Consider the following 15,430-nt stretch of genomic DNA (forward strand, 5'->3'; position numbering starts at 1 on the left):
GCTAGTAGGGCTCCAATTCTTCAGCGGGCTTCTGTGCCATACAGCACATAAAAGCACCAAAAAGACATTTCTGCTCTGAATTCTCCAAGCCATTTCACCAGGTTATGGTGGCAGTGAAGTTCAAAGGGAAAGCTGAGTGTGGAGAGGCACAGGTAGAAGGATGTGTGGGTGAAAAGACTGAGCATAGAGCTGTTAAGCTGACAATTATAGCAGCCTTTCTGATGATTGTGAATGCTATGAAACAGCAATAAAATCTATGTTCATAAAACAGATAGGATTAGGGCTGTTTCCAATTTTCTTTGATCGAAATTGCATTTGAAAGGCTATATCAGACCTTCCACATTATTAGTTCCAAACTCCATGTCCACATCTGTCAGCTGTCCTTTAGCTACTGTTTCAGGTAATTTTCTTGTTACACTTTTCTGTCAGAAATCCTTCTGTTTTGCCCTGCCATTGTAGACATTGTTGCATTGTTCTTGGGGAATATACTGAATTTTTGAACAGGAAGAGGGGCATTCTTTGGGATGTAGAGTGCTTCAACGTACCTTAATGTCCTGCCTCGATCTTACAGCTGAGGACCAAAGGCATGGAACAGCCAGAGTCTTTCAGTGTGAACACGATTAAATCTGATCTAAATGCAAGCAGGCTTTTATTCTTTAATGAACATTATTTTGTTGTAATCCATTGATGATTTGGCCCAGTGACTTCCCAGGAGCCACAATCGCTGTGGGATGTCCGTGCTAAGTTTCACAGCCCCGTTTAGCTCTGGCTTTACCACAGGCTGGGGGAGTAAGCTCCCAGTGAAGCTGGGGAGCCACCTGCAGAGGAGAGCAGGGCTGCTGGGGACATGCTGCCCTTCCCTCCCAGCCACCCTTCCCCAGGGCAACCCTCAGCAGCCTCCAACCACACTGCTCCCATTGCACTGCCTTTTCCATGAGGGAAAAGGAAGCTGTAGGAGCCAGAAGTCATCAGTACAGAAAGCAATAGGAGCTTTTGCAAGTGACAGGAGGGAAGCACACAGTCTGTGTCCCACGGGCTCCAATATTTCAGTTACAGTAAACTGCAGCAGCAATGGGTTTGTTCCAAGCTTGTGTTTTATTTCTGCAAGTAAAACATACCTGTGCATCCAGTGCTGCACCAGCTGCCCAACCTAGTCTGTGCTTCTGGATGAGAAGGAATACAGAATATCGCTTGGTTCCCCCATTCATATTTCACTTGCATATCAGGAATATAGAAACTCTTTGTTTGCCACTGTTCTTAGTTACTACTGCTGTTTGTTTGGTCACTGGACAGGAGAAGTCAGCCCCAATACCAAGGGCCTTAAAGGGCTGGCATGGATGTAACCCAGCACAACACGGGGCATGTACCACACACCAGTTTTGTTTTTATTAAGGTGCATCACTCTTGTGGTTAATAGCCAGTTTTGTCTAAAACAGGAGAAGGACAGGGCTGGGGATTGGAACTGACTACAGAGAGTTTAGGAGTGTATAGTTATATACTTCTCCTCAAGGATTACTTTATTTGTACATTTGGTTGTTGTACTATGTAACAATCCCTTGAAGGCTTGGCTATCCAGAGGCTTCTAAGAACTGCCTCACAATACAGAGGTAGCATTGTGTTTCTACTAGGTTACTTTGTAACCTTGCTAAAGGAGCCAAATGTAGCTCTTCAGTACTTAAATTACAGTCCTACTCAAAGCAAGACAGTTCCATAGCCTGTGGTTTAGTGACTTCTGAGAGGTTTTCTTCTCTGTTTGTAACCAAGAGTTTTCTTTTTTCTTCTACTGTTAGTCACTCTGATCTCAGTTTAGGATTTGATGATGAACCTACATGCTCCTCACAGAGTTTCATAGTCCAAGTGTTGCTTCCCGCCACACCTCACAGATCTCAAATGATATTCAGAGTTGCCTGAAAGGAATTCTGATATGATCAATTGCACAGGTGTAAGTGATAGCATTGTGTGGAGCCAGTCCCTACAGAGGCTTGCTCTGCAGATAGGCACTGATTAACAATTTTTTTTTTTTCTTCCTATAAGAACAAGCCAGAAAAGAATCCAGTTCATGTTTCAGAGTTTGGCTGTTTTGGTGAGACAAATGACACCTTGGAACCGCAAACAGAAGCAAGTTTTCATTAAAGCAGTGAAAGGTAAACCCAAATGCAAGGAAAAAATACATCTGCAAGAACTGTGATGCTGTTTTACTGCTGAGACATAATAATAATAAACATTTTAAAAGGTTAAACCCTAGTTTATAAATAATAAGATCGAGTTTCAAACACACATTGCCAAACAGCTGTTTGATGCTTTTTTCCCCTCACACTAAGGTTACTCCATGTGTTCAAGAGCATGAAGCAATGGCTTGCCTTACCTGAACATACTGAGGTTTTAACTGGAGGCACTGGAAAGGCAGGTGAGATTTCACAGCTAATTTACAGGGAGCTCAGTGACCAAGGGATAACAATTTGAGACCTGCTGCTGTAGATTAATACCAAAATTTCAAAAAAGCACCTTGTGACATGCTAAAAGAATCCAAATTTAGGGATAAAGACAATGAAATGTAAATTACAGGCTCTCACCCTCAGCAGTATTTTCTAGCTATGCAAAGACTGATAACTATCCTGGCAGGTTGACTGCTGTCATGTGGCAGGCACCTTATGCAGTATTTTCAGCCAAATTGTCCTAGACTGATTTTGCAGTCTTGCCCCTGAAGCAAAGCTGACTTTGCTGGGTCACAGGGAGATGCCAAATATAGTGGTGGAATTTAAGACGTGTAGCTTAAGGACTAGGAAACAGCTTCAATGCTTAACGAGCAAAATTAATCATGTACAGCAAAGGACCCAGGGGGGTAACATTAGTGCTAAGTCTAGTGCTGGGAGGCTGCTGCTTTGCCAGGTACATGGATTTAATGCTGCTGCCTAAACTGGTGCCTAAAGGGATGAGTCTGTCCCAGCAGCTTGCACAATCCCATTAGCACAGATCACACCCAGCTCTGTGATGTTTATTAAATACACTGCCATAGCAAATGTGGTGGCTTTCTGCAAACACCACCTCTTTGGAGTGTTGTAGAGGGGAACAGACAAGAGAATCAGCTAAATTTGGTGGCTCTGAAGTGATGGCCTGGGTATTCTGGTGGGGCACAGCAAATTCTCAGAGGTTGCCTTAAGTTGAAAGGTTTTAAGCCCAACATTAAAATGGATCATACAATTCAAGTACATTATTGCAAGGCTTTCAGTAGTAAGCAGAACTAACTTCTAAAAATACTGCTGAATTCAGCCCAAGCTGAACAGAGCATATAAACTATGGGGCAACCCTGCACTGGTATAAGAAGTCAAACACTGATAAAATAAAAGGCGACAATTCTCAGGTGAGGCTTCAGAAAGTTTGGGACTTTAGTCTGTGCTTATTTGTCATGAATATTTGATATTTGATAGTCTTATGTTACAGCTCAGATGTTGCTTACTTATGGTATACTCCTAAACCATACAAAGCCCGTATTTTATTTTCAATGTTAAGTACTTGTGAAGGAACTTTTAAGGATTTACCCATGGTGTAACATTTAACCATGTGTGTAACAATTTAACACAAAAGCCAGTAAGCCAGAGTTGAGCCTAATTTCAGAGGAACAGCCTATAGAGCTTTTCTGCTGAAATTGTATCTAGGACTACACAAGGACAGCTGACAAACACCTTCCTCACTGGAGTCTGTGCACCCTTTAGATAAACTGCTGTCTCGCATAGATTAATCAATTAGTTGAAGAAGCTCTGCCAGCTTGCCTGGGAAACCACACACTGTGTTAATTTGGGGATACCTTAATAAACGATATGATTCACTTTGGATTTGTAAAACACAAACACTTTGCACTTAAACATTTTGGAGGAAACCAAAATGAAAAAAAAAAAAAAGCAACTAAAACTAATTTATCAGCTTTTCCAGCTTGGATTACTTTCCCATGCATACATGCATGCACACATATGTGTGCACACAAAAGATTCACCTGAGTTTAAGCAATGTACTGACTTTTAGGAACTGTGACTCTTCGGGTTTTCTGCACTAATTAACACACATCAGCAGAGATCTGACATATGAAAGTGACACTAAACCATTCTTCTTTGTACGTGGCAGTTCAGTGCAACAGTGAAAATCAGCCCCACGGGTAAAATATCAAGGGATCAATTCAAATGATTTCCAGCTCAGCCACAGCAGGCATTACCATAGGCCTGTTTTCAGAGAGCTCAGCTGGCAGCTGATGTCTCTTCAGTCCCCTCTGAGGCAAACTAGCTTTGTAGCTGGTCATCTTGTGATACAAATATCCCCAAATGAAAAAAGGTTGAGTGATAACAATGACAATGAAGAACAGAATTGTTCATTATATTTTTTACAAATACTTATTTCTCTGAAAATATTAATTACTTGAGGACATGCAGACCAATAAACAAACAAACAAATAAATAAATAAATGTATAGAAAGATAAAAATACCAGGCAAACTGTTACATCTTTATTAGGAGTAGAGAAAGTTCATACTGAATTACCTGGGATATAGCATATGAGCAGGAACTGGAAACTTCACACTACTGCTGGGGTCTGTCATTTGAAACAGCATTATCTCCAGTGTTGTTCAAAACAGAAATACAGTGTTGCTGTTTATTTGCTAAAGGCCCCAGCTTACACTGATAAGCACCAGTTAATCTTCCAAAATACTTCTCGAACTATTAAGTACAGACTAGATTTTGTAACAGAGTTTATCTTGCTGTCCCACTTGCTGCCTGTTCATGATCGCCAATACATGCTGTGCCAACTACAGCAGCTGCCACTTTGGAAAACTTAATTTCTATCCGATTTTCTAGAATGTTTTGATTTACAAAGCTGGGAAACCAACAGCATGTAGCTGCTCAGTTCTTGCTCATCCAGCAGTAGCTTTGCGTAAGTTCTGGATTTCTCTGTAAAAAAACCCATTTTCATCCTAGGACATGCTTGTATGTAAAAAGGAAAAGAAGGTGTAAAGAATGAGGGAAAGTGAATTGCCTTCCTCTTCCACTCCTGGAGGGCAGCAAGAGCAGCTATAGAGGATACTACAGAACCATTTTTCTGTACTTTCCTATGCAAGTTTTGGAAAGAGGCAGTTACAGGAGAGAGAGAAGGGAAGATGTCTGTGCCTCTGAATTTAACAAGGAAATTCTGGAGGGACTGCATCAAGAGATCTCTCTATAACACACAGATGTCGTCTGTGCAATCCCATTCCTATTATTGCAGAGACTGATGGAATTTCTAGAGGCAGTCTGCTTGGAAGGAGGACATACTAAATCAGTAACAGTGGGTGACACCAGCTAGGACAGCAACACAGTAAATGGGGTGGTTTTCTCTTGAGGGGGTGGGGGTGGGGGCAATGTGTTTGTGCATGGTTATAAATTGCTTTGCAGAGTGTTTCATATCATAGAGCATGTGTTGAGCTTTTGACTCAATATAACAAGGCCAACCCTCTCAAACAAGTTAGAAACTGTGGCACAGAAGTGATAAGTCAGCTCAGAAGAATGGGGTAGGAATCACAAGAAAGGAAAGACGTCTGCATGTGGAGAAGGCAAAAGCCACCAACTCTCTCTAACAATCATTTCTCTCCAACTTGGTTACAGCAAGGAACCTAAAAAGCCAAGATCTGAGCAGGAAAGGAGAGGAACGCAAAAGGGAAACCCAGACAGCGCTGAAGATGTTAACAAAGTATGTTCCCAGCAATTAAAAATGAAATGAAAAAGATGAAAAAGCAAAGAAATGTGAAACGCTTATCTTTTACTTTCCTGGCAAACAGTCTATGCTAGGGAACACCTGTGTGGAATGAGCAAAATGTAACTTTCTGCAGTTGTGTGCAGGCTGCTTGTCTGGCTGTGAGGCACCTCTTCCCCAAGCATTAGCCTGGCTTCTTCAGAAGCCAGTGCCATGGCCAGACAGACATCTACAGGATCATCTATGGGATCAACTGAGTTTCTCCTGGAAATACTGCAGAGAGACATCCCACACACTGTGTCTAGCACATGCCATGCCCTTGAAGTGTGTCCTGCAAACTACAACAAACGATGTACGAGACTTGCACCAATCTGAAATGATGGGGAATCACCTATGTGTCCCAAAGGAATGGTCCCACTATGGATACCCCAAACTTACCTTCCAGTGTCTCTCAGTCTTTCAAAATGCAATTTCATGGCAAACTCAATTGCTTCCTTCAGTTCAGATCTGTCTTGTCACAGACATAGTAGCATCATCCAATTTGTTCCTTGGTGAAATCATGAAATGCAGGTATTTATGCCTTAAGATTTTTTGAAAAACTGACATTTTACCAGTCATAAATTATACTGACAGTTACTTTGCAAACTACTCTCAGCAAAATTGGATGGACTCTGTAATTACTTACTGCAATCCCAAACATGCAGATCAAGATTATCTATTGAAATGCCAGGCATAAATTATTCATTAACTAAAACCATTCTGTAATTTTATTGATATATTTTGTGGAGTTCACATATTTTTGTACAGCAAACATAACACTGTAGGCCACAAGAAGCTGCAGCACTATTGTTTAATAGCAGCAAGGTATATTTTATAATCAGGGTATGTGGACAATAAATAGTCTGTTTCTTTGGATGTGAATGTTTAAAATGAAGTTCTGCTGCAGCTTCATAACGTGATTGCTATTTTACAGAGCTTATACACAAAAATATATATGCAATCTTTTTGTCTATATTTTATACAAATACAACAGTAGTTTGTGAATACATTTTAAAGTACATATACATGATAAGCAACTCAATTTCCCATATCACAGGATAGCAATTTTAAATGCAAGAAACATATACAAATTCAGTCTGGAATGCAGGGTTTTCTGTGTTCTTTTTTTTTTTTTCTTTCCCTCTATTTTTTTTGACTCAAAACTTTTATCATTAAAAACATTTTAGCATACAAGTCCAAACAGTTTTTCCACTAGCTAAAAATATAATTTCAGCAATCTGAGTCAGGTTTGGGTGTGACATCATTCACCAATATACTCTTCCCAGTTTTTGTCTAAGGCTTTTAGTAACATATAGTATGTTCTTCACTCCACACCATATAAAAAGCCCACATTTAACATTAACTAGCAGTCACCTATTTTTGTGAACAAGAGCTGGGCTTGTCAGCGTTTAAATTTGCATGTCCAAAATTTTACTTTTGCAAGTGCATATGAATACATTGTGGTGTTGCACAAAGTTCATTAATGACAAATTAAGTCACAGTATAAAAATATATCATACAACTATAGGTCTAGTATAGTCCTTTTTTTTCTATGGGTAAAAATACATCTGAATGAGACAGGGAGGTTTGTAGCACCATGAGAGGAGTTGTATCCCAAGTTACATTAGCAGCATGATCCAATATAACAATATTGCAGGAGTGTTTCTGAGGAGATAAACATTCACTCTGGTTCAACTGTACCACTGAAGCTTATACTGAAAAGTGTTTACATATGATTAGCAATAGTTCTGTGTCACTTCCAGGGCTAGATAACTGTTATCAAAAGACACTGCCTTCCAACAAAAGTAAGACACCCTTATTGCATAAAAGCTTTGGGACTACCCAAACACATTTTGAACTACTGTGGCATTACTTGTAAGTTGAGCATGATGCTAAGTAAGCTGTGGTTTAAACTGTACACTGGGGGGAAGCAGGACAGGCAGCTAAGCCTATAATGGTTTACTACATATCAGATAAGTACATATATTTCAGAGGCTTATCTATAGACTGAGAAGAATACAGGAGACGCTGCTAAACCAGTGTATGACACAGACATAACAAAGGATGCAGGATCCCCATAGCATTTACAGATGCAGGATCAGGCCCAAAGTTAACTTCAGACAGCAGCATAGCGATGATAGGATGTGATTAAAAAAAAAATCTGTATCAAATACTGCATGTTAAATATTTTTGACAAAGTTTACCATCAAGAACTCCAGAAGACAGGTTGCAAACGGTGAGGACAAACTCCTAATTGTTTTTGACTGGTATTCAAAATGGCAGTAGAAGACAGTGTAGTTTGAAACATGTAAACCTAGTAAAAACCATTGTAAAACCCTTAAGAAAGACACACTGGTTCTGTGCAATATAGCAAATTGATAAGAAAACACTGTAAAAATGTACCTGTTTAAAATTACAATGTCTACCATTTTGTACACAAAGCATTATACCAAAGGCCTACATATATGTAATCTAATGGCACTTGAAACAAATCATAATAAAAGGTTTTATAATAAAAAGCATAACCTGTAAGAAATTTTCTTAAAAGGTTTAGGTTTTCTTTTTGAAAGTGCTATATCTTGTAATATGTGTAACATAGAGGTTGACCAAGCTTTATTTTAAAAAATATTGGCCTATAATACAAGTTTAGCTCACTAGGCAAATGATCCTGAAAATATGTACTCTTAACATTCATTATTAGCTTAATAAAGCAATCAGCTCTGGCTCATGTTTCAGTCAGTATATGGTTTTTAAAAACCGCTACTGCCAAATTAACAATAAATCACTCTATTCCACAATTTACTACTAAATAAAGCACAAGCAACAAGTACACAAAAATATATATATTTAAAAAAAAAAAAACAACAAAACAACCTTATTAGAAGTTTAGAAGTTGCACAAAGAGTGGTGCCTGATCAGCCAGCCCTCCCCCCTCCCACCAAGAATCCATGGGAAATCAAGAAAACGGGATTTAAAAACTATGGTTTCATAGTGGCCAATATTGACTCTGCCTAAGCGATGCCCAAAAGCACTCTGGTGGTGCTGGTATTGCTTAAAGGGTCAGTCTGCTTCCATGTTACCCTACATCCTAGTTAAGCTGCAAACACCCTGGGTGCAGCCACCCACTGAAACCCTGACTGAATGAGGTTCAATATCTTGTCTGAGGTCTCTATTTCTCAAGTGAAATGTATATCTAACTCCAAGTGAAATGACAATCCCTTTTCAGGAATCTAAGGCACGAAGAAAGTAGTAAGAGTTCTGGCTACGCACTAAGAAACGGGTGTTGGCGAATTCTCTGTGGGTTTTGGTTTTTATGAAGTCTTTCAGCAGCTGGGGCCGATAACAAGTGGCTCTAGACTGGAAATTTGTGTGCCAGAGGCTGCCCAGGGAGGGCAGCGCTGCCCGGTCACACTGCTGGGCCAGCTGCGAGATGACAAGCACTCACAGCTTTCCTCTGCTGCAAGGAAAGTTGCAGATGCTCGGCTCCACACAGGACATAACCCACTGCAGGAATTAAGTCCATTTATCTTCATCTCAGGTTAAGGATCGAGAATAAACCCAAGTTTTTCTTAGATGCGTTACGGTCGTTCATGTAAACTAGAGCTACATTCGGTTGCATTCAGCTTGTGCTCTGTTCATCTGTGTTTTTCTTTCCTTTAGAAAGGTGAATGGAAAAAAAGCAATATTGAACAAATCATTCAACTGAAGATGTAAGCAAGTGAGCAATCTGTTTCACAGAAACCAGAGGAAGCAGTCGTGAAGCAGAGCTAAATGCCCACTTTGAGATAACGTGCTCCTAAACCCAAAATCTAAGAGTAGTTTGCAGAATTTCAAAAGGTATTTTCCTTATTTTAATGCCTTTGGAACACAAACACATTTATAAAAATGTTATTTTTCAGTAATAAAATTTAAATACACATATGTATAAAATAGTAAAACTACACCTGCATATTGCTCCTAGCATTAAAAAAACCAGTAGGAGCTACTGATAAAACATCTGGAGCATGAGCTCCTTAAATGGGAGCAACTTTTGTTTCTGTGAAGTATATTTAGTTTAACCACTTAAAACCTTATATCAATTCTCATTATTGTTTGAGAGATACTAATGTACTCGATTTCCATTTTTTAATTCCTTGTACAAAAATGACAAGGAAAATAATGCTATTGTTGAATTACAGCAAATCTAGTTTGCTTTTATGCATCACAGGGTTGGTTGTTTTTTTAGGTTTTTTTTTTCCTCTTTTGGTTATTAGGGGTTGGGGAATAGAATATATATTGCATTAGGTAAAAGTGGTGTAAGCAATATGCTTTTACTTCACTCCTAAGAGTCCTGTCTTTAAATCTTGGCAATGGGCAAAAAGTCCCTAACCAAGTACCCAGGTGTAGAAAGTGTGATTAACAGCTAACTTGTTGCTTAGGAGGACATAACACACCATGTAACACAACTGAAAAGATCACTCCAATAAGAACAAAACAAAACAAACTGGTAGTTGCAAATTTACATTCACTTTCTGACTGCACACTAGTTTTGAACTGAAAATAGGTACACACTTTCTGGCTGGACTTGATCCACCCTTTGGCGGTGGCAGCGGGGAGAAGACTGACACCTACAAACGTGAACACACTACTGGAAGGTTCCTATGCAGTACTCTTTCTATCCTACTAAAGAGAAAAAACAGCAAGTTAAGAATTAAAACAAAAACTGTGACAAAATATTCTGCATTACTACATTACTCTTTTATATTTCAAGATCAGCAATTAATTTTGCCTGTTTCCCTATACCAGAGTCACGAAAGCAGAGCAACAGTTTCAAATTCAACTTGAAACATCTGTCATTTAGGCAAGCAGAGATTCTCTGTCGAAATTCTGTTCAGCCCTAATTTTAGAGAATTATACTAGTTTTTTTTTCTTCTGTTATCCGTAACAGGCCACCAAAATTTAAGCCAGAAAATGGCAAAATTCTTAACAACTTTTATAATGACTTTAATACAAGTCAAAATGTTATATATATGTACATGTGTATATATGGACTTCTATATATACACACACAAGTTTTCAGAAAAATCTGAATTCTATATTTATTTTAAAAATTTAGATTTGTCATTAGAGAACAGGTCAGATGTGTCACTATTTGGGAAGAGGATTTGTTTGGAAACAGACTGGAGAATTTTTTCCCCAAATCTCAGGAATTTTTGTGATACATATTTTAAATTGATTATTTGCAAATAGTAAAATATATTAAAAGGTAAAAGTGGCAGTTCTAGCACTGACATCAATAAAACAGAATAGCTGGTATGGTTGAAAAAGTTTTAAAAACGGGATGAGTGTTGTGAGTTTGCTTGGGATGACTTTCTACTGAACATTTTAAATGTGTAAATTGGCAGTGAAAATGAAAACAATACAATGAGACTGTTTAAAAAAAACAACAAACCAAAGTAAACACAGCTGAGAATAAACACTTTCAAAACATTTTAAAAAAGTTAATTTAAATTTCTTACTGGCTTCATGAGATTGGTACTGTACAAAAGCAGAGAATTTATAATGTCTTATAGTAGGCACTAAGTTAAAAATGGTCACCTAAGGCATTTCTACAAATAGACAGTTAAAAAGCCAGCTTTGTACATCCTATTGGAAAGCTTGATGAAATCGTGGTAGGGTGGTGGTTGTGCTTAGACTGCTTGTGAAAGCTGCTGACAATGAGTGCAGAGACCCAAGACCTATACTATTGCTAGGATCTTGTGGATCCTGGGTTTGTGGTGGAAGTTGAGTCATAGAAGAATGTGCCTCCTCTTGCGTATAACTCATCCCGAGGTTTCCCACTGAAACAGAAGGATTATAGGGAGGGCCATTTACAGGTATGAAGTTGAACAGCTGAGAAAAGTCCAATGATGGGGTGTTTAGAGGTTCACTAATAGGAACGGAGCCCTTGGAAAGGGAAACTTCCCCAGACCCATCATCTAGTGGCCCTACTTGTGGATCCAGCCCTAGTTTTGATGAAGATGCTTGAGAATCCTGGGATGAAGAAGGCATACCACTTTGCAACTCCATTAAGTAACTTTCAATTTCCCCTTTCAATGGCTGTTCTTTTTCAGGCATAGAAATTGAGTATGAGGTAGTACCGAGTGGGTATTTCAACGATAGCTGGTGAGAAGGGTGGACAGACTCCATATCTATTGGACAAGGCATTCCCAATGGTAACGATGTGGCAACCATTTGGTGTGCAGATGCAGAACTCTGCATGGACTGAATCTGAGTGTTGTAGAGATTTAATTGCAAAGTGTTTGTAAATGGCTTTGATGTCAGTTCACTGGAAGGTAAAGACATCACTGGAAGCAGCTCATCCTTAATAGGCACAGAAACATTGCAGGTAAAGGGATCTAGAAGGTCCATTGGCTCTGTTTTGACCTTCAGAAGTTCTTGGTTGTGACTTTTCTTCATGTGGCGCGTGAGGTGATCCTTCCGCCCAAATCTCTGTGCACAGTACTGACAGAGGAAGTCCTTTCTTCCAGTGTGCACTACCATGTGTCTGCGGACATCCTTTCGGGTGTAGAACCGACGATCACAGTGTTCACACTGGTGCTTTTTCTCCTTCACTCCACCCGACGACTTGCCTGCATGAGTTTTTAGGTGCTCCAGCAGCACTCCTGTGCTTTCAAAAGTCTGCAAACATACCTTACAGGTGAGGTCACCACTTGTTGCAGCATGCAAAGCCAGGTGACGTTTGAACCCAAGCTTGGTATTGTAGTTCTTTCCACATTCTTCACACTTAAAGGCCTCTTTGTTGGGATTGTGTGTATGTAGGTGATTCTTTAGGTGATCTTTTCGGTGAAACATTTTCTCACAATAATTACACTTGTGGGTTTTCTCAGGAGAATGAGTAGCCATATGCCTTTAAACACAGATATATTCTGTAAGTAATTATTTTGATCAAAAAACACATGTGCTCATTTTTTAATGGCAGCTAAATACTACACTAAGGGCTGCTTTGCAACAGAACCTTTTAACTGAAAGCATGACACTACAAAGACAGTTTGACAAATTTAAATATAGCAAAACGCGAGCCATTTCTCTTAAATTGACACTTTAGTTTTGGTGGGTCTTAGCTACGGTAACAGGGGTATATGGGCAAGTATGAAAGTACTCGTGTAAAAGTCCATAGCCAAAGAACTTTCAGTCCATACTCTTTTTCTTGTGACAATTCCTTATACAAATGAAAATTCTACACTCATTAAAAACAAAACAAAACAAAACAAAAACAAAAACAAACAAACAGAAAACAAAAGCAGAAAACAAATTAAGAAACAAAATCAAAGACATTAGCTTGCAAACTTAGGTAATTTAGAATTCTAGAAACAATCCAATCACTACTTTAATTAACACATCCTCTCTGCAATCAGCTGAAGGCGTACAGAAATATATACTTTTACACGGCTTAACACGGCCAACATAAAATAGATAATATAATCTGAAAGATAAATAGAGTTTAATACCTTAGTAATTTGTACTTAGAAACAAAGGCCTTGGTGCAGTCTTGTTGTGTGCACTTGTAGGGCCTCTCTCCTGTGTGAGAGTATGAGTGAACCTTTAATTTCTCAACACTGTTAAAGGCCTTGTCACACAGTTGGCAAGGAAAGTTTTTTCTTGGTTTGGTTTCACCACGCTTACGTTTCCCTGAAGGGACTTTCTGGGTATCTCTTACTTCTGACAAATCACCAGGAATGACAGTGGCCATCGCAGCCTAAACCAGGCCTTCTTGTTGGACACTTGGGAATTGCCCAACTCCACTAAATGATTTAGCTTTAGATGGCTTCTCAAGTTTCATGTGGTCGTAAAAGAAAGCAAAAGGGGACTGGAAAAAAAAAATAAGAAACAACTAGTTTGTAACTAAACTTAGATTTTGAAGTTTACTTGCTATGTGATGCTTCTGAATAAAACTTAAAAATAAAGTTAGGTTCAGCTGGTCTAATGTAATACCTACAGGTTTCTTTATACTATTTGCTGCAACTCTTAAAATGCATTGCTCAGGATGAACAGATCCACATATGCCCTGAAATCACACCTCACAACTTTCCCCTCAAGCACTGATGGAGAACAGCAGAGTTTCTGTCAGATTAAGGAAGGCATCAGGCAAAGACCCTACCTACCCAGGCACCTTTTGGTAGCTTCCGATTTCAAAGGAATTATAGCCGTGCCTGTGGTGTTTGCACAGACATCACCACCTCCCCCCCCCCCCCCCCCCCCCCCCGCCCCACATACACACAACTATCAAAGCCTGTAAGCCTCAAAATGTTTGAAAGCCTGCACAAAACACAGCAGTACCCATGCAGACACTATGGAGGGCAAAGCTCATGTTCCCTTTTGGATATACCTCCCTCCCCGTGATTACTGCACATCTACGCATCTACTCTGGCAAAATGCATGCACTGCCAATGATGCCTAACACAGGTGAAATTCTCCTGTAAACTCACCCTCTGCTAACAGAGACTTGAATGGCAGAAGTCCAACAGATTAGGGTTAGATTAGACAGGTCAGGGTTTTATCAGCCCAGTGCTGGAGACCCCCAGCCTCCTCATGCTACCCTGTGAGAGACGAAGGCTGTAAGCATTCAGACTCAGGCTAGCTCAGGATGGAGGCTCCAAGTCCTGCCCCTGTGGCATAGCAAAGTGTCAACTAAGCCGGAGGCTTTCATTGTAAGGAGGTGCGTGACGTGATCCTTGTGTCTCACTTGTGGGTGAGAAGTTTTAAATTCGTCATCTGGTATCATATAGTGGCAACTGGGCACCTGCCACCACAGGGCACTCAACAGCCCTCCTTTGTCAGGGGTTGCTGACAGCTTTGCTTCATCCTTGGAGCACAACTGCTACTATAGATACCAAAATCCTGTGCTACCCAGAGTGGGAAGGGTGGAGCGTGAGGTCTGCAGCAGCAGGGACAAGGAGGACAGCAGGGCAGCACTCAATGCAAGCATTTTTGAGGGCTGGAAAGCCCCAAAATTTAGCTTTTCTCCCTTGAAAGTGCCACCACCCACCCCCAGCCCCGGTGTCACGGCTGGCAGCTGCTGTCCCCTCTGGTCTCTGCTGGGGCAGCTGCGCAGGAGGCGACCGGGCCGGGCGGCACCGGGGCCGGGCAGCGGCCGGGCCAGGGCTCGGTGTCCGGGCAGCGCCACAGCCCTGGCAGCAGGGCCGGGGAAGCCGCAGCTGCTGGGACAGGTGGAGCTGGGCAGCTGGAGCCGGGCAGGCACCACCAGGCTGCAGCTGCTCCAGCCCAACACCACCTCCCTGGAAAACAAACCGGCCTCTTCCCTGCTGGCAGGGAGGGAGGCCAGGTAGCTGGGAGGGAGCCCCGGCCTGAGCTGTCCTCTCACCCCTGCTGAGGCTCAGCAGAGATGGAGGGAGCCAAGTGCTCCAGAGAGGAGTGGAGAGCAGCGCCCAGGTGTGCCGCGGGGATAACAACACGGTCCTTGCAAGTGCCCTAGCATGGTCCTGGAAGAAAGCGAGAAGGAAGGAAAGCCTGTGTTTTCCTCTATGCATGGCAGGACAAGAGAAGCAGGGAGAGGAAGAAGGGGAAGTGCCTCTTTAATGTCTGCATTTTAATAAATCCTCAGACCTCCATTTGAAATCCTCCATTTGAAATGTGTACACAGAGTATGTCTTTGTCTAAGCCTTTTCCTCCCTCCT

General features: G+C 40.8%; 1 protein-coding gene and 1 long non-coding RNA gene across 6 annotated transcripts in view; one reads left to right on the top strand and one right to left on the bottom strand.

Moving 5' to 3' along the window:
* Positions 1-957: 957 nt before the first annotated feature.
* Positions 958-5,966, top strand: LOC128781672 (uncharacterized). 2 transcript variants are annotated; one of them, XR_008428469.1, is made up of 4 exons: positions 958-1,942; positions 2,035-2,144; positions 2,322-2,407; positions 5,627-5,966. It is a non-coding gene; the product is annotated as an uncharacterized LOC128781672 (long non-coding RNA). The 2 variants fall into 2 exon arrangements; XR_008428456.1 differs by having other exon boundaries at positions 958-2,144.
* A 4,879-nt stretch (positions 5,967-10,845) lies between these two features.
* Positions 10,846-15,430, bottom strand: part of PLAG1 (PLAG1 zinc finger) — a 47,702-nt gene continuing 43,117 nt past the window's right edge. For 3 of the 4 annotated variants that reach the window (XM_053967300.1, XM_053967377.1, XM_053967463.1), the window contains exons 3-4: positions 13,244-13,602; positions 10,846-12,642 (exon numbers count right to left, since the gene is read on the bottom strand). In XM_053967300.1, coding sequence (XP_053823275.1) covers positions 11,379-12,642; positions 13,244-13,485 — 1,506 coding nt within the window. In that variant the 5' untranslated portion in view covers positions 13,486-13,602 and the 3' untranslated portion in view covers positions 10,846-11,378. The remainder of the gene's footprint in view (positions 12,643-13,243; positions 13,603-15,430) is intronic. The other variant, XM_053967547.1, reaches the window with a different exon arrangement.

This window comes from Vidua chalybeata, chromosome 1 (genome assembly GCF_026979565.1).
Source record: "Vidua chalybeata isolate OUT-0048 chromosome 1, bVidCha1 merged haplotype, whole genome shotgun sequence".
In the NCBI taxonomy this organism is placed as follows: Eukaryota; Metazoa; Chordata; class Aves; order Passeriformes; family Viduidae; genus Vidua; species Vidua chalybeata.